The sequence below is a fragment of the Euphorbia lathyris genome, chromosome 1 (assembly GCF_963576675.1).
Source record: "Euphorbia lathyris chromosome 1, ddEupLath1.1, whole genome shotgun sequence".
Classification (NCBI taxonomy): domain Eukaryota; kingdom Viridiplantae; phylum Streptophyta; class Magnoliopsida; order Malpighiales; family Euphorbiaceae; genus Euphorbia; species Euphorbia lathyris.
In genome coordinates, this window is record NC_088910.1 from 73,842,124 (window position 1) to 73,868,231 (window position 26,108).

At 37.6% G+C, this 26,108-nt stretch overlaps 1 protein-coding gene across 3 annotated transcripts; it reads left to right on the forward strand.

Annotated features, from left to right (window-relative positions):
* The first annotated feature begins 22,791 nt into the window (after positions 1 to 22,791).
* LOC136210541 (uncharacterized) lies at positions 22,792 to 25,861 on the forward strand. 3 transcript variants are annotated; one of them, XM_066001863.1, is made up of 7 exons: positions 22,792 to 23,150; positions 23,238 to 23,341; positions 23,433 to 23,480; positions 23,550 to 23,647; positions 24,664 to 24,733; positions 24,817 to 24,927; positions 25,533 to 25,861. In XM_066001863.1, the coding sequence occupies exons 1-7, from the start codon at positions 23,144 to 23,146 to the stop codon at positions 25,581 to 25,583; spliced, it is 489 nt and encodes a 162-aa protein (XP_065857935.1). In that variant the 5' UTR covers positions 22,792 to 23,143; the 3' UTR covers positions 25,584 to 25,861. The 3 variants fall into 3 exon arrangements, with proteins under 3 accessions (XP_065857935.1, XP_065857917.1, XP_065857926.1); XM_066001845.1 differs by having other exon boundaries at positions 22,793 to 22,951; positions 23,036 to 23,150; positions 23,433 to 23,647; XM_066001854.1 differs by having other exon boundaries at positions 22,800 to 23,150; positions 23,238 to 23,293; positions 23,433 to 23,647.
* Positions 25,862 to 26,108: the final 247 nt, after the last annotated feature.

The window sequence follows — 26,108 nt, forward strand, 5'->3', positions numbered from 1 at the left end:
CGTCATTTGGAGTTAATTTCCTTGTTTAAGGGTTTAGTGAAATCATTTAAATAGAATGCGTGAGATAGTTTTCTCGTAGTTCAAAGATAAGGTTTCGCACCATGAGGCTGCTAGGATCTGTGTAGAGTTGGGATTCTCATCAAGCCCAACGCTGCCTCGCAGTTCAAGCACGAGAAAAATGACAATTTCATGATATTCTACTTTTTGGCAAAAACTCTTCCGGAGCTTTTTAACAGGGCTAATTACAAATATTTTAACTCAACATGTCTAGTGCTCAAATTGATATACATCAAATTTTTATTCTTAAAATGAAGAAGAAAAAGAAATTCATTTTAGGAATTGAATATACTTCAAGTAAATTTTACATGAATTTTATGAGTAAAAAAATATTTTTGATTAACATTCATTTCATGTGGAGTGTGAAGTTCGTAGTACTAATTCAAGCCTATTTCACAAAGAGGTTAAAACCTTTGTTTAAGGACTCCTCCATGTCTCTTTATGCCCTTTCCCAATTCAAATACGCCGTCACCGACTGAATTTTCACCAGAATCGTTTGATTGTGAGAATGTTTCCCCCCTTGAATGGCGGATCATCGAAGTCCTATCGAGAATCCCTTGCACCTGTTGAAGAACACGAGGAAGAGAAAGTTTATATGGATTTGCAAATGTCTGATTGCAATTGATTATTTTGATAATAATTGTTTGGAACCCCAAATTGCTCAGAACCCTCAGTTTGAAGAAAAACTTGCACAACCATGGAGAAAGAATACTCTTATCATAAAATTGTTCGGCCGTAATATCGGCTATATTGCCCTGCGCACTCGAGTTATTGAACTTTGGAAACCTGTAGTGGAGATTACATTAGACATTGCTACCATCTGGTTAAGTTCAAGAATGTGATTGACTAGGACAAGGTGATGCAAGAAGGCCCGTGGATTGTCCAAGGTCACTATCTGACTATCAGAACTTGGACCCCCGAGTTTCGTTATGCCACAACACAAATCAATTCAACTATAGGATGAGCCCATTTTCTTGATTTGCTTATGATATGTTTCGAGGAAACCCTACTGCTTGCTATTGGGAATACCTTTGGGAAAGCTATCCGCGTGGATAAGAACACATGCATATTCTTTAGGGTGTGTGTTAAGATTGATCTTTTCAGCATGCTGCATGTGCAATTTTGGATTGAGGATGAACTTTACTGTGTTGAATATAAGGGTTTGCATATCACCTACACTAAATGTGGCCTGTATGGACACACAAGAAATGCATGCACCAACCCTAACATCATTCCTCCCTCAGTTTCGACTACTTCGAAAGATGTAACTATGGAAGCCACAATAGTTTCTAACGCATGTGAAGATATGAACCAGGATAAATAGAATGTGAACTCTGAAAAGATAATGGATGTCCCGGACTATGGACCATGGATGATGGTGCAATGGTGAAAATATACTCCGAGAAATAAAACTAATGTACAACATGGCCCTGAAAAGAGTTCAAAATTGTTTCCATCCATTGTAGCCAAATATGGACAACAATAGTGTATTTTTTCACATGGAGAAGTAAAGAATTTTTAACTTAGGAGACTAACTCCAAACAGACCGATAGAGAAAAGAACGACTTTCAATTGATTGTCTAAACATGCATTTCAATTGATTCTGACAATTCCAATCATTCTCCTTCGATATATTCACACTTCATTTAGTTACATCCCATAGAAATACTTAGCCAATTATACATTATTTCTTTAAATTGCTCAAAATACAACTATTGTTGCCGAGATCCGCCCTTTTGGGGTTTTCAGATATCGACTATTCTTCTATCTCTCATTTTCTTATCCCAGAATTTTTAAATGAGCGCCCTATAGGGTTTTCACTCATTAGGATATCCATTGTTGTTGCATAGGGCTGCCATTTGTCGGTTTTTGACCCATCATGAATTTTATTTTTCTATTTTTTTGTTGTTGTTCACAAGAAGTATTTCTTGAGTCTGTCCAAGTTGGTCGGTTCTGAGAACTCATTGTCATCCATTGTTGTCAACCTCACCGCCCTTTTGCTTAATATCTTCTTTACGATAAACGACCTTTCCCAATTCGGTCGAAACTTGCCCCTTGGATCTGTGTGAGTCATTCGGATCTGCTTCAACATCAAGTCACCCTCCCTTATGGGACTGAACTTCACTTTCTTATTGAAGGTCTGAGATATTCTTCTCTGATACAACTGCACATGATACATGACCTCCATCCTTTTCTCATAGATCAACGCCAACTAATCATATCTCTTCCTAACCCATTCTACTTCTGGTATTTCTGCCTCCAATGCAATTTGCAGTGAACGCTTCTATATCTCAATGGGTAAGACGACCTCCGCTCCATACACAAAAGAAAATGATGTTGCCTAGATGAAGTTCTAAATGTAGTGCAATAAGCCCATAACGCGAACGACAACTGTTCATGCCAATTCCTATGAGATTCATCAGTCTTTACGAGAATCCTTTTGAGGTTATTATTGGCTGCTTCCATTGTTCCGTTAGCTTGAGGAAGATACGGGGATGACTTCATGTGCTCAATACCATATTCCCGGAAAAGATTCTTCACCTCTCCCTGAAACTGAACTCCATTGTCGGTTATCATGTGATGGGGGCACCATGATAGGGGTAAAAAATCCTCATCTTTTGGTACGGTTTTAGGGTAGTTTTATTTTAACTTCAGCGAATAAACAAGCATTTCTTGCACTTTTATCCATTTGTATCAGTTATTTAGTTTTTGCAGTCACTGTAGCATTTTTTAAATAGTTTTTATTCATTTCTAAGTGTTTTTGGATAGAATAACGTCAAAATGGCACGTACTTGAACTTCACCTTATTGATTTCGGCTAATTGATTCACCAAAAGGAGTGTTTACTCAAATCTGAAAACTAGTGGATCAATTTAGCATTTGGACTGATGATTTTTGGAGTTTAATGCTTGTGTGCAGGTCAAACATGGACGAAAATGAAAAAAAATCGAAAATGACAAAAAATCGCAATTTGGGGACCCCCGGGAGCAGTCTCGGTGAGCGAGGCTTACCAGCCCACCGAGTTGGCCTTTAGTGGCCAACTCGGCAAGTTGGCCGATGGAAATTAGCTAAAAAGCTGATTTTCAGTCCCATGACACAGATTTTTAACACTGGACTTCCTATTCAAGTTTGAAGACACTGTAAATTAGGTTTAGGGTCTATGTGTGTATATAAATAGACCTATTCTCATATGTAAATATTATCTTTTGCTTGTGTAATTTTACCTTCCCCTACCTTGAGAATACTATTTCCTCCCGTCTGCCATTGAAGAACTCCACCTCAAAGCTTCAAGGATTCGCAAGGTTCCATCTCTCAGTCCTAGGAAGATGACTGCTTGGTCGACAGGTTCCCTGAAAGAGATTTTTATTCTCTTTTATTTCCTGTTTGCTTTAGATCTTTCCTATGTATCCTAGGTTGATTGTATCTTGTGACAATATTTCTCCATCTTTAATATAATTTTAAGTATTGATTTCTCAATTGATTGTTATTACCTTCTGTTTATGCTTTACCTAATTGGTTTAAATCATTAAATAATCTAAATATAATCTAGGTTCATATTGCGAGTCAAATTTGATCATCCCTAATCGAAGAACCTATGAAATTGACAACTTCATAGTTGGTAAGACCCAAATTCCAGAATCTTAGAGCTAGCTCAGCCTGTAACAAAAGAATATCGGGCTAGGAACCCTATAAAGATAAGTAGGTTTAATCGCCTTAGGCCTAATCAACTAAGATTAGATTATCAATTAATTGTTAAATTAGGTTGAAATTATTATTATCGTATCATTTCATTCAATTTCTGGTTTAACTGTCTCGCTTAAGATCACTTATAGCTTGTTTGGATGGAGGTATTTTAAAGTAAGTGATGGTAAGTGAGGGTAGGTAATCTTGTTTGTTTTGAGGTGTAATTGAATGTAATAGTAAGTGAGGGTAGGTGAGGTGAAATTTGGGTAATTTTCTTTACACCCCAAATTGGAGGGTAGGGAGGTGACATATCTTTCTTTTCCAAAATTATCCTCTATGTTTTATTTTAAAATCAGACATTATTTGGATATAAAAGTAATTTTGTATATAACCTTACCTTACCTTACTTTACCTTACCATCAAACCAAACACAATTACATTATTAAACCATCACTTACCTTATCTTTTATCCAAACACAACAAGTTATTTCATACACTTACCTTACCTTACCTTACCTTACTTTACTTTAAAATACCCCCCATCCAAACAAGGCCTTAGGAGTAGGATTAACTTAGATAAAACCGCTCAATTCAACCCCCCTATCGCCTCGATAACATTAGAAGCCTATTGGTTTGGTACTTGCGGTATAAATCCTATAGATTCGATATCTGGACTTGTCCAGATTTATTACTTGATAACGACGGGGTACACTTGTCCCTTAGTGAGCCTTTGAGCGCAAGCTCGGGGTGAAGAAAAATAGACAAGCCTAGGCGCAGTGGATGTCAAACCCGACCCTAAATGGCATCGGGTATGAACGGAAGATAGGATAATGAATGCCTAACAATCTGAATGGCGAAACTATTTTCTAATAGATAAAATTTTATTTGGACTACCTAAAGTTTTATTTAATTATTTGGCTTGGACTTGATAATTCTATCAAGCTTCCTAAGTATCCCGAATATCTTTGAATCTTTAAATCGAGAATCAAAGCCATGTAGTTCTGCCTATTTTAGGTAGTTCTTTTAACTTATGAACTCGTTTTAACTTATTGACACGTTGATTGACACGCTAATAACTTAATTGTATATTTCACTTTGTTACTATAATATATATATATATATATATATATATAAATCATTTCATCAAAACGAATCAAATTAAATAACTGTTTTATCAAACTAACCCATGAACGAATAAACGTTTTATGAAACCAAATCGTAATCAAATAAACGTTTTATCAAACCAACTCGTAATGAAATAAATTGCTTTAATAAACCAACTCGTAATCAAACAAACGTAAAACATTATATTTCAAATCATCAAGCATTTTCAAAACGTAATACAAAATTTGCGTGTGTTTGTTCATTCTCGAATTCCACCCGTGTAGCTTATCATAACATCAATCATATCAATAATCGAGATATCTCATTCATATCTCGCCTTGCCTAAAGTTAGGACTACCAGCCGTGCACTCTGGTCATACCTCCCTTTAGGTATGGTCTTATAACTTACACCTCCTACCCAGGACAATCCTAGATGGATTGAAAGCAAGGTGAAGGAAGAAATAGAAAAGCTTTTCAAAGCTAAGTTCATCAGACCAGCAAAGTACGCTATATGGCTATCTAACGTCGTGCCTGTAGTGAAAAAGAACGGTAAGCTACGCGTATGCGTAGATTTCCACGATCTAAATTTAGCCACGCCGAAAGACATCTATGTGATGCCCATAGCCGACATGTTAGTAGATGCTGTGTCTAAAAATGAATTAATATCTCTGTGTGATTGCTATGCGGGATATAACCAAATCCCCATTGTCGAAGAAGACATTGCAAAAACGACATTTCGATGCCCAGGGCCAATCAGCACGTTCGAATGGGTCGTCATGCCGTTCGGTTTAAAGAATGCCGGCGCCACATACCAATGAGCAATGAATGCCATCTTTCACGATTTACTCGGCACCTCTATGGAGGTATACGTGGACGACATCGTTATCAAGTCCAAGCGAGAAATGGAACATGTCGGCCATTTGAGGAAGAGCTTCGAGCGGATGCGTAAGTACAACCTAAAGCTCAACCCTCTGAAGTGCGCCTTCGGGGTCAAAGCAGGGAACTTTCTCGGATTCTTAGTCCACCAAAGAGGAATCGAGATTGACGACAATAAGGCAAGAGCAATCAAAGAAGCACAACCTCCGAAGAACAAGAAGGAGTTGCAGCGGTTCTTGGGCCAAGTAAACTACTTGAGACGATTCATATCAAACTTGGCTGGAAAATCCAGAGCATTCTCAGATCTGTTAAGACTCAAAGACGAAGAAAGCTTCAAGTGGGACGACAAGCATCAAGCGGCATTCGAAGAGATCAAAACTTACTTGAGCAACCCACCTGTGTTGATGCCACCAAGGGAGGGTACTCCACTCAAGCTCTACATATCAGCAACCGACGAGTCAATTGGATGCTTGCTTGCCCAAGACAATGCAAACCGTCATGAACAAGCCGTCTACTATCTAATTCGAACATTGCTATCGGCAGAAACGAGGTACAACCCAGTTGAGAAGACGTGCTTAGCCCTCTATTTTGCTTGCACGAAGTTGAGGCATTACTTGCTCAAAGCGAGAGTTTATGTGATTGCTAGCACCGACTTGATCAAATACATGCTAAACCAGCCTATCCTCTCAGGAAGAATAGGAAAATGGTCACTAGCATTGGCCGAGTTCACTTTGGTGTATCTCCCGCAATCCTCGATAAAAGGGAAAGCAATTGCAGATTTTGTGGCCGACCACCCAACCAACTTTCAATATCCCGAAGAAGCAGAACTGCCAATTTATCTGACGCACAAAGAACCGTGGCAGTTGAAGTTCGACGGTTCAAGCACAGACAGTTCCAACGGAGCAGGAGTGATCATCACAGCCCCATCCGGGACTAAGACAATATTAGCGGCAAACTTGGATTTTGAATGCACGAACAACCAGGCTGAATATGAAGCTTTAATCATCGGCTTAGAAATCTTGATAGACCTAGGAGCGAAAGAAGTCAAGATTTTCGGTGATTCACAATTGGTTATCCGGCACCTAACAGGAGAATATAAATGCTCAAGTTTATCTTTGCTACCTTATTTCGCGTTTGCAATTCAACTTCTGGAAATGTTTGATGAGGTCAGTTTGGAGCATATTCCAAGAAATGACAACTGGGAAGCTGACGAGTTAGCCCAAATCGCTTCTGGAATGAAGATCTCCAAAGAAACACCATACAAAGTCGTCATCATCAGAAGACAGGGCCACCCTTCCGTGACGGATAGAGGCATCCAGTTTGAATCATTCGACATCGATATTAACTTAGCTCAAGATTGGAGGAAACCATTTACCGACTACCTCAATGACTCATCCAAAAAAGTAAAATATTCATTGAGCATTCAATCTCGAAATTACATGTTGATGGCAGGTGATTTGTATCGTAAGAGCTACGACGGAATGCTACTCAAATGTCTCGGCTTCCCAAAAGCAATGGAGGTCATGAAGCAAGTCCATGAAGGCATATGCGGAGCTCACCAGTCCGGAAGGAGAATGCGGTGGCTTATCAATCGCCATGGATACTTCTGGCCAACGATCCTACGCGATTGCATCACATATGCGAAGGGTTGCAAGAAGTGTCAATTGTATGGCCAAGTCCAACGGGTGCCCTCAGAAGAGTTGCACTCAGTTGTGAAACCATGGCCTTTTAAAGGATGGGCTATTGATCTAATAGGGAAAATATTCCCAGCTTCATCAAAAGGTCATTGTTTCATCATAGTTGCCACGGATTACTTTTCCAAGTGGGTGGAAGTAGCACCAATGAAGCAAGTCGGCCAAACGCAAGTGATCCGATTCATCAAAGAGAACTTGATTCATAGATTCGGAATCCTAGAATCCATCACCACGGATCAAGGAACCATGTTCACAGGCGAAGATATGAACGAGTTCATAGAAGAGTATGGGATTAAGTTGATTCATTCCACCCCATTTTATGCACAAGCGAATGGTCAAGCCGAAGCATCCAACAAAATTCTAATTCAAATCTTGGAAAAGATGTTAGAGGACAATCCTAGAGAATGGCACAAAGTTCTCTCAGAAACACTGTGGGCCATGCGAACGTCTAAAACACGAGCGACCGGAGTGAGTCCATTTTTTCTAACATTTGGTCATGATGCAGTAATACCATTAGAAGTCATCGTGCCTTCACTGCGAGTAATGCGTCAGAATGACTTGGAGCCAGACAATTATATACAAGCCATGACCATGGAACTAGAAGATTTGGACTACGAAAGGCAGAAAGCGCTCGATTGCATGATGATCCAAAAGAAGAAAGTGGAAGACGTGTACAACAAGAAAGTAAAAAAGAAAAACTTTAGAGAAGGCGAGCTAGTGTGGAAGCTAATCCTACCAATCGGGACGAAGGACCGGGAGCTTGGAAAGTGGTCGCCCAACTGGGAAGGACCATTTCAAATCCACAAGGTGCTCCCCGGGAAGGCGTACTGGTTGAAGAGTTTGAGCGGAGAACCACACAGGAGATACATCAACGACAAATACTTGAAGAAATATTTCCAAAGTATGTGGGACATAATTAATGTAGTAGCCAGCCCGCAAGACGTAGAAGAGGCTCAACTACGCGCGGCGCACACCACAGACGCCACGCGTAAAATACATCAATAAGGCGTTTTAGGTTCAGGAGCACCAACACGCGGGACGTACATTCTCACACGCAGGGCGCTCCCCCTATACGCAGGACGTGCACTAGACGTACATATAAGATATACTACAGGAGCACGAACACGCGGGGCATGCATTCTCATATGCAGGGCGTGTTTGACAATACGCGGGGCGTGCCCCAAAGACGCAGGACGTAAAACAGACGTGTGTAGAAGATAGACCCAGGAGCGAGAATACGCGGGGCGTAAAACCAAATACGCCACGCGTATTCATCATCGAGAAAGTGTTTCAGGTTCAGGAGCACGAACACGCGGGGCGTGCATTCTCATACGCAGGGCGTGTTTGACAAATACGCGGGGCGTAACCAGGTACACGCAGGGCGTATACACTATTTTTCTGGGAATTTATATATTGTCTTTGCAAGTGCTATAAATGTTCATCAATAAAAGAATAAGTGTGCCATGGCCAAAAATAGATGACTTAGCAAATGTTCAAACGACAATCAACTCACAAAATAATGTCCATTTGTGCTACACAAATAAATAAATGAAAGAATGAGCATACAAACTCAAAACAAAGACGAAAAGTACGGGCAACCCGTGAATGTACCTCACGGAAACAAACAAAAATCAGGCTTCGGATATTTCGCACAAGATTCACAAAGTTTGGAGGCAGCCTCTCTGTGTTGCTCGCTCTGTCGGTGCCATGCAGCATCTCATCATAATGATTGGCCAATCGATCTTTCTCACGGCCCAACTCTTCCTCCATCCGCGGGAAACAAAGCCCTAAACCCGGAGCTAGCTCTAACCATATCTTCCTTAAACGCTCGAGCTTCAACCACCTCCTTCTCCAATGCCGCAAGCGCTCCTCTACAGCTGTAATTTTGACTAATCGTTGCCTATCCGCTTCTTCAGCATCAACCAGAGCATTAAACTTCTTGTTGTAGGCCTCTAACTCTGCCATATTTGATCTAACTCGAGCTGCGAGACCTGCTGCCATGTTCTTCTCAGTAACATAGGACTGATAGCAAAATAATACGTGGTTTTTGGCGGATTTCAACGGCTCAGTCTTGAAGGGATGAACGCACACACCCATCATAAGGTCAAAATCAATCATAGCTCTTTCAACATGGGTCGGAGTCAAAGAGTCGAGAGGAGAGGCGACAAGCTTACTGAGATTGGCACGAGCATCACTCAAAGAATCATCACTAGGCAAGGATGAGTCAGCTACGGCATTAGGCGGTCCTTTCAAAAACAAAAAATCCAAACCAGCAAAAGGATTATCAGCCTTAAGACCGACAGGAACTAATGGAGGACGCACTAGAGCTGATTCCTGCCATATTCACAAATGACATTTCAATCAAACAATATGACTCAAGCATCCCAAACATAGTTCATAAAGTAACGGAGTCACAAATCATACAAACCTGAGACAATGGTGCGGCAATCAATCGGTTTAAAGAAGATGCAGAAGGAAGATGTGTTCGTGCTGGAAGTTGCAATGGAGTCATGTCCACCTCGACCGAGCTATCATCAAGAGACAGAGTTCTAATCGAAGAAGTCACGTTCCAACGTGCCCCTAGTTGATCCAGCGCTCCATCCTCAAAACCAAAGTATAAGGCTTCGTCAGAATCAATTCTCTCTCCTGGTCTCACAGAAGGGCCTGCCGTAGTAGGTACCTGCCCTCCCCCATCCAACATGATTGCTTTGCCTTTGCCTTTGCCTATTTCGTTTATCTCAAGAGCATTCGGGACCAGAAGAGTCAGATTGTTATCCTTTCCCGAGCTACCGCTCGAATCTGAAAAAAAAAAAAAACAAAATGAATAAAATGTATATGTATATAAAATGTACATACAAGACAAAATAAAAAGAGCTTACCAACGGGTGGAATACACTACTGAAAAATGGTGTCCCACCAAGCATCAAACGAAGGTCGATCTGACCCAAGCAGAAGTGGTCCCTGATCTATCCCGCATCCAGAACCACAGCGGCTATTTCTTCGTCACTTGCTCCATACCGCTGAGAAGAGGTAGGAAATGGGAGTGGCCCTGGAATAGCTTGGAAAAATCCTAATTGACGTGCCCAAAGACAAGGCGCATATAAAGTCAGACCAGGATTTGATGATCTCGAGGTTCTAGTCCGATTCACCCCGTGGTGTAACCAACGTGTTGCACACACCGTCATCCACCATTCAGTACCTTCATGGGGGGCAGCAGACAAGTAAGAAAGCGCCCAAGATGGTAGACATGAATTACTCTTATTCCAAAAGAGAAACAGCTCATTGTGAGGGGATGGCACTAAAGTACGAAGAAATCTCACAACCACACCAACGGCCAAACTCGAAGAGCTGTAGCAAAGGTCTACACCAAGATGATCTGAAACCCCCACTAATGAAACAGTAGCCAAATGAGTGAAGTAGATAAAAACCCACAGTTGTAACAACCACAAGCCACCCCGAGGTTTTACAAATGGTCTGCCTTCAACTGTAAGAGCTAGACGGTGGAAGGTTGAAGCTAACAACATGGTGCCAAGAGCTAAACGACGGCCTGAAGCCAAAGCCTTAGCAATAATCAATATTTCAGCGGTAGGCCTAAGACCCAACGGCTCAAAAATGTAATTGCTAAGCATCATCCACAGGAAATGTACATGATCCTCATCATCCAACTCCGCCTTATCCAATTTCTTCTTAATTATTTTGGCATACGTCCCAGCCTCTTTAGATAAGATGGCTTGCACTCCAGGGAATGCGTGTGTATATACACAACTTGGGACTTCCTCTCTAATAATAGGCAACCCCGTCAAAGCAACCACATCACGTAAAGTGATAGACATAGGACCCAACGGGAGAATCAATGAGTTGCATGTCGGTGACCAAAAATTCAAAAATCCTTCAAGCACATTCACACAAGGAGTAATTTCATGACGAGTCAAACGAACGAAATCCCTGATGCCAACCTGGTCCCAAACACTTGCATACCTCAATTCTAAACGATCTACAAGGTCATTCCACCAAGTGTAACAACGAGGGAATACCAGACCTTTCTTATTCGCAGGGAATTGATAAGTTTCCCTATGAAGGGCTAATTCGGTAGCACTACTCATGGGATAAGGGGGCAAAGGCGAGTTATTCATAGCAACAGGGCTAATTGTAAAGACACTGTCCTGAAATCGAAAGTACAGACACAATCAATCAAAGCCTATGGATGCTACCTTCAAATACATGATCATGAAATTACAAAAATTACCTCCTGCAAGCCAAGGGTTATGCCCATGCGAGAATCAGCGCGAATGGTGTCAGAATATGAGTCCGCAGCTGTGACAGACAGATGCAAATTTCAGCAATACAATTCCACCTCCACGTAATAGCTCTAAAATTCTTATGTTTTATTCCAATTCAATTTATTTTCTCATAAAATGTGATTCTACACACACAAAAGCAAAAGAAAAATCAAAAAGAAAGAAATAAAGAAGAAAAATAGATTGCATACCCATGCTTGAGAGACTGAGAGCTTGATTCTGAGTGTTCTTGAGCTTGGGGAAAAGAAAATGGCAGAAAAAAGAAGAAGAGTTGTAGATTGATTAAGATAGAGAGTTCCAAGGAATTCAAATTCTAAAATCCTGCAGGATTCTTCTCTCTATTATCTTAAAAAAAAGTATTTAATAAAACTTCTTTTGTACATAAATTTTATTATTACTAATTCATTTATGCACAAAAGAGGGGGCAATTGTTGGCCCAAAAAATAAAATAATTATTTTTATGTATGTAAAAGCTTGGGTTATGTTTTTAGGATATAGTTTATATTTTCTAGAAAATAATACACGTGTAGGCTAACCTGCAACCCATGAGAGAGTCCGGCACCACGCGGGGCGTGTCCTCAATACGCAGCGCGTAAACAAGGCGTCCGGAGAAATCAAACGTCAAAAACTCAAATACGCAGCGCGTCCTTCACTTTACGCGGGGCGTACTTTCTTACGCGGGACGTACTTGCCAATACGTCATGCGTAAGACGCATCCGCAGAGTGTTCCAAGATCAGAAGCACGGATACCCAGGGCGTATCCGCCAATACGCAGGGCGTACTCCTTTACGCGGGACGTGACACCAGAGACGCCACGCGTAAAAATCATCAATGAAACGCACAAGGCCCAGGAGCTACAACACGCAGGGCGTAGTAGGACATACGCGGGGCGTATCGTCTCTCCCGGAAGCAGTCAACGGCAGTTGAGGAAGTTAAGTTAGTTGGAGTGTTAGTTGGAGTTAGTTGGGTTAGTTGGTGATGAAAAGACCAAAATACCCTAATACCTCTAACTAATTACCAAAACGCCACTTAAAAATACTATAAATAGACCCCCTCCCCTACACTAAAACACACACTCAACACAACACAAAACCCCTCTCTAAAGGTCCCTTTCAATGCTCTTTTTTTTTTTAGTTTTTAGTTCTTAGCTTCTAGTTCTTCAAATTCTTCAAAGTTCTTCCTTTCGTTCTTCGTTTTAATCCCTCATTTAGCTTCCTTTAGCTTCAATTCGAGTTTCTCAAATCAAATTAGTGTTTTTAAGTTGTTACTCTGCTCAATTTTCAATTAGAATTCCATTTTCCAAAGTAATTTTCCAGATTCGTCCAATCATTTGCAAAGCCCGTTTTCGTCCATTTAACGTCATTTTCTGCTTTCAATCCCTTCGACAAAGTCGTTCCTGACGTCCTGAATTTCAATTTAGCCTTTTGATTCACTCAATTCCGTGTCCAGAAACGCCGTTTACAAATTAATCTTTGCACCCCAAATCATTTTAGACATTCTGTTTTCCATATTTTTCCAGATTCGACCAGTCATTTTCAATCCTCAATTTCGTCTACTTACAATTCGTTTTAGCCTTCGATCCCTTATAGAAAGTTGTTCCTGACTTCCTGAAGTTCAATCTACACTATTTACTTGTCCAATTTCGTGTTCTTAAGCACTCCAACCAAGCTCCCCAAAGTCAAGGTTTAAATCTGCCCCATTTGCCTACCAACGTTTAGTCATTGCATAAAGCACATACCGTACGGGCCCGACCGGTTGCAGCTCTCTAAGGACCTCACGCCGACACCAAAATTCGACATCAATCCGAGATAGCTATTGTGGCTCCGAGTTTGTTATTGAATTCCAATTTGTTTTATTGCATTTCAATTCTTCGTATTGATTTGTTCGTTCTAATTCAATTGATTACCTATATGTTTAATATGGAGATTTCTCAATTGTAATTCATTTCCAATTTCATGTATTCAAACCTTTATTCATCAATAAAATACCAATTTTCACCAAATCTTGTATCAATTTCGCACTTTAAATTCCTTTATTTTCTCGTCTTCAATTTACCCGCATTAGCTTAAATAAAACAATTTATCTAGCAAAGTTTCTATAACGGCGCTAGAGACCCAAGAGGGACTTTTCAATCCTTGCGTCCCTCGCCAATCGTTTCGTTTAGAATTCAAGTTTTGGCGCGCAAATTCCATAAACTTAACCATTTCAATTGAGAAGTAATCTTCTCTGGCACGCCCGCACCCTAACCACACGTGACAAGGTTGAAATTAGCATATTCGCAAAATATCGCTAACAGATTCTATATACTTTTTAATTAAATTTGTTCATATCTTTTGTTTATATATGTTTATAGTTAATCAAGTCACTCTTGTGTTATATCTATACTTGCTTAACATTGAGTTGTAATTGATCTTTGATTATTGCTATTTCTGAATTTTTTTTTCTATTATATATGTATAAAATTCTGCACATAAAACACTTGTTGATAGCTGTAGTTTATCTTACTATGAGCATGGACCTTTTTCGGCCCTAGGGATGAGTTTATATTACACTCTAGCTAATAGTTAGTGTAGGCGGGCTTCGCACAACGCGCTGTGCGAGATACAAGCTAAGGACCCGAGCCTTGTTTACTGAGTAATTTTAGTTTGTTTTATTTTATATTATCAAATCTATTTTGATTAATCATTTCTGAAGTAAAAAAATACTCGAAATAAAAAATGATCTTCGATTGAAGACCTATTCCTTGATCGAGGACTAGGATCTTCGATTGACGATCCTTGACGGTTTCAGTCAGTTTTTAATCAGTTTTCTGGTATTTCTCACCCCAAATCCCACTACAAGAGAGGCAGAAACTTCCATGGGAAGAGGGACAGAATAGAAACCACTTTTGCTTGAGGAAGAATCAAACCTTTTGTGAAATTAAGTGAAATTGAGTGAAAACCCACTTGAAAACACCTGAAAGTGAGTGAAAATTATGAGTTTTCTACACTATTCTTACTAAAATACAACCTTTTGAGAGATTCAAACACCCAAAACACACAAATTACAAGTTTTAGTTCGAAGAAACACATTTATTACAATTGTTCTTCACTATAAACGTCAATTCTGAGTTATTACACTTCCAGAATTGACCTTTTGGGTCAAATCTACTCCAATTTGGAGGTCTTTTCGGTCTAAGTAGGTGGGATACCATATTTTGATCATGACTGCTGCTTGCTTCATGGGTCCGGGTTGCTACTCCAAGTCTCAATCATGTGTTTGTCGGTCTACCCAACACAAATAAACTGGAAAAGCATTTCAGAGGTAACATCTGAAGGGTTTTAAAAGCTTGTTCCCTACTGTCTACTAATTGTTTATTTATTTTTATATTTTCCCCCTTGTTTTCTAGTTCAGACACTAAAATAGAGGGTCTGCCTGAAAGGTCTTCTTCAATCGAGGATCTCCCCAGATCGGAGACATGGAATTTTCGGACATAATCCTATTTTCTTGTCCTAGTAGATTAGGTTTCCTGTTTATTCAGTAAATTTACTACATTTCAACCAAATCTGCAAATGAAGATAAAATTAATTCCGGGATAGGGGTATTTTGGGCATTTCTATTAAAATTGGTTTAGACATATAAATTAGGCTTCAGAACAAATGCATGCTACGTGTTAGAGCATAGGAATAAATGAGTCCTATTTGATCGAGTCCGGCGTTGCAATTTAAATCCGAAAGATGGGTCCCAAAGCATATGTAGCTAACGTTTATTGTATTGCAGGTTTAATAGATTTAATTCCTGCCTGGTTCTGGTGGGCACTAAATTGGGGACCATAAGAGGCTCCACATGGGCTGCCCCCCCTCCTCGAAGCCTGCACCATGAGTCCTGAGGCATATCATCTTCCTTATGGTAAAACTGGGGACCGGTTTGCACACTGGTATGCGCTTGGAAATGTGCGGCTGGTGGGGTGGCTTGAGTAATTCTAACCCCAACAGGCTTCCCCCCACTTGAAGTGCCTTTCTGGACTACGTCTTCTCTTAGTGGTGGTATCTAGTACTTTTCTGGTGGCCCTTCCAATAAGATCATGTCTTCTTTTCCTTTGGGCGGTGATGAAACTTTGTTCGCCTCCATCGTGATCTTTCTGGCTCCAGCTGGGGTTTCTGGCTGCTTTTGGGAGAAACCCTCTGCCATCATTTTGATCATCAGGTCTATTGATTTCTACAAATTGTTTAGAGCACCGGCTACAGTCAGAGAAGACTCTAGTTCTGGGATCTGTTCAGTATTCTCCCTGGCTCTGTTTGGCCGAACATGTCCTATATCCTGAAACTCTGGGAATGTTGCTTCAGTTTCATCGGTAACCTCCACAGGACCTTCTCCATGTCCTGTAGCTCCATACACATCTGCATCCACAGATGCAGCAATATTCTCCTTCACGTTCTTTCTGGGTGCCATCTTAGCAGTGTCCTACCGAGCGTGCTAAAATTGTTTGGTGCCTTTCTTATGTGGATTGGATCAGATTGCGAGCGAGCCAGTAGTTTTGTCAAAAAACTACAAAAAGAGCTAAGGGCTAAGATCTAACTTCTAATCAAACGAAAGTGTAAAAAGCTTAAAGGACATAAAAGTGTTTAAAGTTCGTAGTGGAATCTAGAAGACTGATTATGACTACACTAAGATTTTGCAAAAGAGAGAACTCAAAAGGAAAAACATTGCTTGCATTGTATTTGAATGGTTTCATTGATAAAACCGAGAGACTAGAGCTAGAGCTTACAAATTGAAAGTTAAATTCGAATGAACAAACTAAAGCTGTAGAATAGCTAGAGTCCATAATGTGAGAATTGTTTGAATTCCATAAGGATTTGACTTGATTTGATTTCATTTTGTTGAATTGGTTTGAGTTTGTTGGGTCCTTTCTTCTTGCTTTTTCTCTTATTTAAATACGATGGCTTTGTAGTCCTAGTAACTGCCGTGCCCACGTTCCTGTTCCACTAACCCATGTTTCTCTAGCTAGCTCTCTTTGTGCGAAGAGCTCTATTTCTTTGCGGATTGCCCACGTTCTTGAACTGCCCACGTTCTTACTCCATGTTCTTCTAGCTTTGGTTCGTGGAGCAAGCTGCTGCTCATTAAAACTCTGTTTCTTTTGTCGTTTTTGGCCAGCCTGCTCTGCTTGCTGTGGATGGTACTGATTGAGAAGTGTTCTCTGGCTCTTTCTTTATCTGGCACTTTCTCTACGTTGATCCCTTTCAATTAGTTCCCGCATAATTGCGAGGGAAACGGTTTCATATATTTTTTGTTTGTTTGTTTTTTTGCAACTATATTAATAACATAGTAAATATTTTAGACAATTTAACAAAAAAAAAATTATGATTAACTTACATGTAGCAGATTTAGTTTTTAGCATTTTAACAATTTTTTGTAATGTTATTAGTAACACACTAAATATCTTAGACATGATTGATATTTGGAATGTCTAAATTAACAGTTAAATAACAATTAGACCAATTTTTCTAATTTTCGATAGCATAGGGCTAAACTTAATTTTACTTGGAAACGTCAGGGTTAAATTTATATAGTTTTATACATTAAGCTAAATCTGCACTTCCCTTACAACATTAGAGCTAAACTTGGTTAGGCATACCACATAATATATATAGCATTATTTCTCTTCTTTGAAGAGGATTCAGATTAGGAAATGGTTAACGAAAAGAAAAATCAGGTTTTAACCTTTTAAAAGAAGGAAAATTTACATGGAAATTCAGTTTTAAGAATTTATCTACAATTATGTTAAGTGTTAATTTTTTTTTTTGGTAGGGAAAAGAAAGTAAAGACAAAACAAACACCACAATAAATTAACCCGGGATTAGCCTAGGAAAGCTAACCCCCACATTATCTTCAGAAAGCAAAGATAACAGGAAATCAAGAGGAGAAGAGAAAATAAAGACGCCCAAAGCCTTCTCATGGCCCTCAGCAGCAAGCCGATCTGCCACCCGATTCTGCTCCTTGAAAACATGGCAAAAGTTGATAGAATCGAAAGAGGAGCAAATCCTTCTAATTGTTTTAACTAAATTCTGGCTCCCTAAACACATAGCCTTTTTTTTTATCAGAAATCATCTTGATTGCTTCGAGATTGTCTGACTCCACTAGCAGCCTCCTAACCCCTAGATCCTCTACCACCCTAAGCCCAAAAAAGATACCTCAGAGCTCAGCAATAAAAGAGGAGCCCAGACCCAGATTCTGAGCAAAACCTGACAACCAAGCACCTCCTGCATCTCTCAATACACCGCCGGCAGCAATTCTTCCGTCCTCTTTACGCGTGTTGGAGTTTAGTGTCCTAAAGACAATTGTTTTAGGATATTAATATTAATGAATAAATTGTTTATTTGATCATTTGTTTAATCAGATATATAGCATTAAAATGTAACTATATATAAAGGCATAAATCTTTCATAAAGAAAGTAATCCTAAGTTTGTTTAAGTAATTATAAAGTGTTCATACAAGCATGAAGTGAGACTGTACTTTATAATAAAATCAATAAACTTAGGGCTCGTTTGGTTCGCGGAATAGAGGGGGAATAGAATAGCCTATTCCTAAAGAATAACTATTCCCACATTTGGTTGATTTTTTTTATGGAATAGCTATTCCATGGAATCCCTATTCCTTGATTTCATGGAATAGCTATTCTTCAATTTAGGTTAGGAATAGCCTATTCCTAATATTATATTTTTGTAATTTATAAAATTATCCTCCATTAAATCATCAATCTTCTCTCTAATCACTTTCCCAAATCTTATAAATTTTGGTCAATCCATAATTTATATCATATAAAACGTGAAAAATGGAAAAATGACGAAAACGTTAAAAAATGTAAAAATACGAAAAATGTGAAACACGAAATATGTGAAAATGTTACAAACACGAGAATATGCAAAAAATAAAATATGCGAAAAACATGAAAACGTGAACAAATGCGAAAAACACGAAGACGCAAAAAAAAGCAAACACACGAAAAACACAAAATAGGAATAGCGCGAAAAAGTGACAAAACACGAAATATTAAAAACGTGAAAAATAAAAACACGAAAATGCGAAAAAATACGAAAAATGCTAAAACACAAAAACGTGACAATATGTGAAAAACATGAAAATGCGAAAAACGCAAACAAAACACGAAAACGTTAAAAACAAAAAAAATATGAAAAAATACGAAAACATGGAAAAACGTGAATAACACGAAAAAGTAACAAAATACAAAAAAAAACAAAAACGCGAAAAAAAAACAAAAAGGGGAAAAACCGAAAAACTAAAACGTGAAAAATCGAAAAAATGCAAAATAAAACACAATAACATGACAAAACGTGAAAAATATGAAAACGTGAACAAACGGAAAAAACAAGAAAACTTGGGAAACACGGAAAAACATAAAAAAACGTTACAAACGCGTTTTTCGTGTTTTTAACACTTTTTCATGTTTTCGTGTTTTTCAATTTTTTCACGTTTTTCATTTTTTTTTTCACATTTTCGTGTTTTCCACTTTTTTCATGTTTTTGTGTTTTTTACAGTTTGCACATTTTTTTGTGTTTTTTCATATTTTGCGTGTGTTTTTTTTTTGTTAACACGTTTATATGTTTTCACGTTTTCACATTTTTCCACTTTTATCTCATTTTTTCTTTTGTTTTTGTGTTTTTAATGTTTTTTTTGCGCTTTTACATTTTGTTTTTTTACCTCTCTTTTTTCGTGTTTTTACAATTTTTCCGTTATCATATTCTTATTGTTTTTTCGTTTTTAATGTATTTTTCGTGTTTTTTTTTTGTGTTAACACGTTTAAATTAAATATTTGAACAATTTATAGTAAAAAATTAAAATTTTAAAAGAAATAAGAAATTACATTTGAGGATAATATTGTCTTTTTAATAAAAAAAATTATCTATTCCATTCTACCTTATTCCACCAACCAAACATAGGAATAGTAATTCCTAAGAATTTCTATTCCATTCTTTGTTATTCTATTCCTTTGGAATAACCATTCTATTCCATTCCATTTTATTCCGCGAACCAAACGGCACCTTAAAGTTAACCTAAGTCAAGTAATATGTTATAGGGTTGGCATATTACTGTTGAGACTTGCATGTAATAGTGTTTTCTGTCGAGACAAAAAACTGATCTCACAAGCTTTAGATATTTAGATATCTAGACAGTTACATGGATCCGGTGAATGAGTTCATTAGGATTGGGACCCGACTTGAGATAACAGCATGGATTAATTTATCTAAAAGTGTTAATTGTTCATCTCATTGGTATTAGTAGGTATAACTAATCCTCAGACTCAAACATTCGTTAATTAGTGATTCTGGATTATGGAGTCTGGTAGTTTGATTCTGTGCGAGCACGATCCAACAGGTGAGAGCCTGGGGTGTGTGAGAGCAGGATTGGGTATCATACAAAGTAATTGTAGAATAGTTAATGTTATATTGAGCATTCGTCACTCCCGATAAATGGGAGATATATCCAAATGGCCGCTTGTGCTGAATTAATTGAAATCCTTGCAAGGTGATAGAGTTAAGAGTAGAAATGAATATTTCACTTAACTTAGCTTTCAGAGTGAATTCAACCTGTACAAGTAAAACGGACTCTTTGTTATATGTAACCTTGACACGTTCCATGGTTATAAGGAATTGACCAACAGGATATAGTTGATGAAGGATCGTATTATACTGTACCTAATGCAGAAAGGTTAACGTCAGTTATCAACCTGACTTCTTAATTGCTCTGGGGGAATATCATAGGTTCTGCTAGTAACATCTCGCGACGGTATTCCGTTAATCGTGATGAATAATTTCAAAGGATATATACAGTTAGTGACAATAAAGAACCTAATGGGTCGTATATGGGACTTGGAATCGGAGGACGAAAATGTAAATTAGCGAGACATAGTACATGGGCCGAAATTTATATATTAATAGGGATATTAATTTGATTTAATAATTATAATTAGATTATAGTTATAAATTAAACTAAAAGATTATCTGATAATATTAATTAGAAGTTTTTATGTGATTGAAACTCTAATTAATTATCTCTAACAACAATTAATTATTAACTTGATTAATAATAATTATCTAGATATAATTAAATATTATTTAGATAATATTAAAGTGTTTATTTAATTGTCTAATTAGTAATCCTATTCCGAATAAGATTCTAATTATTTAATTACCTAACACAACTGAGATTAGGGTTTTGAGAAGTCTATAAATAGACACCATAACCCCAGAATTTTGACACACCCAGAAAAGGAGGAGAGGAATCGTTCCGTCTTTCGTCTCGGCTAATTTACTTTATTTCTTACTCCCTCTTTGATCTCGTATCGATTTCTGTTAGAGGCAATTATTGCGATTGCTATACTTTAAAGGTTGATTACTGATTAGTTTTGTTTTTCATGTGTTGAACAAAAACGTTCGTTGCTCACGAGTTGATAATAAGAAGTTGTGGGCACTTCGTTTGCAACCGTAGATAGTTCTTCACTAAAGGTACTACTTTCTATCCCTTTTATATGAAATAACAATTAACAGATCTTGGAAAAGTGAAATAGATAAAATTTTATTATTCCGCTACGCCTAGGCTTGTCTATTTTTCTACAACGCGACCCATTGGTGTTCAACTTTACCATCCCTTCACCTGGTCTATCCCAGCCTATCAGATGAACAGTCGTCTTTTGGATAGAACCTGCTAAACTATCAACCTTGAAACTCTCAATTATTGAATTAACTTTTCTGAAGAAGAAAGCCAGCAAATTAGGAATGACAACCGCTCCTTCTCCAAATACCTCAACATTCCTCCAATGCCAAATTTGGTGGCAGACCACAGCAAACAGAAGTACTTCATGTTCGAGCTCAGCCAACAACTTCCCTTCAATATCCTCCCTAAACCAGTCTTGTTCTGAATAGTAAAAGAAGGAAGAAAGACATTGCTCAGGCAGAACTTTCCTCCACACGGCCTTACTTCCAGCACAATCTCTAAGAACAAGGCAACTTGTTTCCGCATGAGCTTTACATCTACTATAAGCATCAGAGTCCACCAAATGTCGTATTTTCCTTTCTACATTCGTTAGAAGCTTATTCTTAGCACAAAGCCAAAGAAAACTCCTAATACGATAAGGAACCTTCAAGGACCAAATACCTTTCCAAAGGATTGAAGGAGGAACATCCAAATTGTGATTAAAGGCCTCAAAAGCAGATTTACAAGAATAAGCACCATTATTAGTAAACGACCAACAACGAGTATCGCCATCTTCCTCCATACTGCTAACTTTAACTCCCCGGATTCTCAGGAGCGTTTCGAGACTGAAAAATCGATCAAATTTAGACCAATCCCACTCTCCCTCCTCAGTCACAACATCCGCAATTCTCTAATTTCGGACCTCAGGAGGCGGAGGAAAAGTACAAATCTTTAATAAAAGCTGCTTTAATTTTAATTATGTCAAACTAATAAAATTATTATTTTTAATATATTTTAAAATTTGGGGTTTATAAATTAAGGGTGTAGGATATATTTTTTAAGGTTTTAGAATTTATAAATTGGGTTTAGAATTTTTAAATTAGAGTATAAAAACAGACTTTATTTATTATATATAGAAAATAGTGACATATTGATAATTAATTTGGATGATATGATTTAATTGTAATTTTGTAACCAATTATGATATTCACGTAAAAAGCCATTAAAAAAATAATTTAATGGGTTTTAACTTGGGTTTCCTACATTAATATTATAATTAACTATAAAATTATAACTAAATCATATTATCATTCTAAATATGTCATTAGTTTCTATTTATGATAAATAAAGTATGTTTTTATTTTAAATTCCAATTTATATATCATAAACTTTAGACAATATATTAGACCTTTAATTTATAAATTCTAATTAGTAAAAAAAAAATAATGGTTTTATTACCTTGATATAATTTAAAATTAGATAATTTTTTAAAAAGTGAATTTATAGGTAAATTTCTCTTTTAACCTTTTTAAGTAGCTAGCAAGCAAGGTTTTTGGGCTTGAGACCGTTCGGGGCCGGGTAGGATCCTTTTCACGGATATACTCGCAAATTCAGTAAGAAACTGACGCTTCTCTTGGTCTCCTTCTCTCTGCTGTAAATACTCGCCCCTCAGCTGAGTCCGCCCGCGAGATGGGATTGAAGGACATGAAAATATCGAAGAAGGCTTCTACTTCTCAATCCAATCAAAAGGATGCGTCTGATTTCCTGGCATGTCTTTTTTTTTTTTGTTCTGATTTCTTTTTTCAAAGTTTTGTTCATTTAAATATATGTATGTGTGTGTTTTAAATAAAGCCCTTAGAAGGTGGTCATGGGCGTAAGATCTCGGAGACAAAGTAGCAAAAAAATGGAGCTACTGTGCTGTATATTGGTCGAATACCACATGGTTTTTACGAGAAAGAAATGGAAGGTAGGTTTACTTACAATTTTGCAAGAAAATTTTGATGTTGTTATCTGTTTGCATGTGCTGATTAGGATTATTTTCTTCTTTTTAAAGCTTACTTTTCCCAGTTTGGTACGATCAAGAGATTGAGAATTGCAACAAGTAAGAAGGTGTGCACTTTTCTTCAACGTTATTTGAATGTCATGCAAACACATTTGGTAATTTATATAATTTTTTATGCTGAATTATGTCTTTAATGCGATAACGGTATTAATTTGTTTGTGTTGTGATGGATCTGTTATTCCGCAGACTGGAAAATCCAAACATTATGGATTCATCGAATTTGAAGATTCTGAGGTAAATAGAATACTACATTGTACCATTTGTTTTCATCTCACCCTCACAATATCTTTTTGCTGGTTGCAGGTAGCAGAAGTTGTTACTGAGTGTATGCATAACTATCTGTTGTTTGAACATCTTCTGCAAGTCCATCTTATCCCTCCAGAGAAAGTTCATCCAAAATTGTAAGCTCTTTATCGTCTAGGTCGTATTTATTTTCCTCAAATTTACTGCAAAGAGTTAGCGGGATTTCATTTCTTCTCTAGCTATAGTCCGAATTGGAATTTGTATTCCTACTCCTTCATAAATGAAGGGTTGTGGCACTTAGAAGGATATCTCATGCTTTGTTTCCAATTTGGTTCTTTGATTTATCATAGTAAGATGCTGAACATGCTCAGCCTCTCTTTGGTTCTTTTTGAGAAAGGGTTTTGAGTCTTGCATCCATAAAATGGAGCTAACCTCAGTTTTTTATGGAATGTTTTTCATTGTTGAAGTGCACTTTAGTTAAGAATAAGGTTTACGAAATAATTATAAGGAATTCTATTATGATTAGATATTTAGCTGATGAGAGTTAAAATTGTCATTTTATTTCTTGTAGCAGTTAGAAGAGCTTGATAGGATTTTTTGATATGCCAAAAGTCTTATGTGGGTTAAAGTGGTAGAAAACTAGCTAAACGAATTATGATAGGGAGATGTTTGTATTAATTCAATACCTCTCAAAGCAGGAAAGACAATTAGGACTAAGATACAATACGATAGAATACAGTGAAAAAGCAAAGAGAAAGATAAAATTGAATATGAGGAATAACCTATCGACCCTCCAGGAACTCCAAGAATCCTCCTCTGTGATCAAACTGATAGAGAGTCTAAGCATGTTAACATAATTCTTCACATAAGAAAGCATAGTAACTAACTATTTGTACTGATAATAGGATACACAAGAGAGCCAACTCACTACCCCTATTGGTAAAAAGGGCATAGCTATAGCAAGTAGTAATATTTTCAATCCCTTTCCTTCACTTCTTCCAACCTTCTTGTGCCTAGAATAAACCCTTGGTACTCTAGGCCCATTATCCCTATGATCTAAGGCCTGATCTGCATAAAAGATTGTAACTTCCTTTGTCGCTGAATTATGTGCTGACTGTTGTGGATGTTCATAGATTGCTTATCTTTTATGTGCATTGTTTTTCTTGTTACCTAGGTGGAAAGGCTTTAATCTTCGATTCAAGCCATTGGACCGGGTTCAAGCTGAAAGAAAACGACAGAACAAGGTATCTACCTTGAATAAGAAGAGATATTTCTATAATGTTGATGCAATACTTTTGATATTTTTCCCCTAATATTACTGGACCAGGATAGAACCCTTGAAGAGCACAAAAAATTGGTGGAGAAGATCATAAAGAGAGATCAGAAGCGGAGAAAAAGAATAGAGGCTGTTGGTATTGAATACGAGTGTCCACAAATTGTAAGGAGCTTATGCTTAATGCTATATCCGTTTTCTATTTTGCATGCTTAAGTAAAAGTATAGAAAGGAACTAGAGCAAAAATCACTTGTTAGATTGATGCATTTACTCGTAGTTTTAGGTTATGGAAACATGAATATGTTTTGTTAAAAAAAGCTGCATTCTTGAGAATCAACTGAAGTTGCTTCAAAATACTAAAAACAGTTACCCATGTCCAATCCATATGATTTATGGTTTTTAATCAAGGTTAACTTGCAGTCTTTTTGGCATGTTGCTACCATTTGGCTAGCGGTATATGGTATATGATGTTGTGGGATAAATAAGGAAATGTAATCGCACAAACAAAGCAGGCATGTCATAAGTTGTTGGGGTAATAAGTAACAATGAGAATAGACAATATTTCAATTGACAAAATGTAATAAACTTAATTGAAGCAGCTTAATTCCTAGGATGTGAAATTACTAAGTATCATTTTTGTTGCTCATATTTATAGATTTCATTTGAATACTTATTCTGTAAATCTAATTTTGGTTGCTTATGCATGTTATATGACAAAATGGAACCTGCCTAATGACATTTGGCCCCTGGTGTGGTGTTTGTTTCATAGGTTTGTGACATCCAACCTGCTCCAAAAAGGATTAAGTTTGATGAAGATTGAGTGAGTGTATGTGGAAGTTATTGGTAATTTAGTTTTATTGCTTAGTTAGCCTTAATGCGGATGGCTGCTTGCTATAAAGGAAATTGTGGAGAGAAGAGTGAAATATCCAGGAATCATGACTGGAAAGAAGAGAGAATTTAATTTTTCTTAATTTGTCTTGTTATTGGTACTATTTAATTAGATCCCTAGTTACAATGTAATAGTATTGATTGCAAGTCATGATGGATGGAGTTAGGAGAAAATAATGATGGTTTTCTTTCAAAATATAAGTTAAGAAGGGATTGGCTTTATGAGCCCTTGTGGACTAATGTGCTACTTAGGGTTAGGTTAGTTTTTTCTCTTGCGGTTTTGGTCATTGGCTGCCGTTTCTGGTCGATTGCTGCCGTTCTGGTCTTCTGCGGTAATCAGGACGATTGATTCTTGTGAAGTCTGGGTTCGATTGATTTCTTGCGAAGCCAGGTTGTTTTTCTCTCATCCCTTTCTGATCGTTTATGCTGCGTTTCTGGTTTTCTGGGGTAATATGGG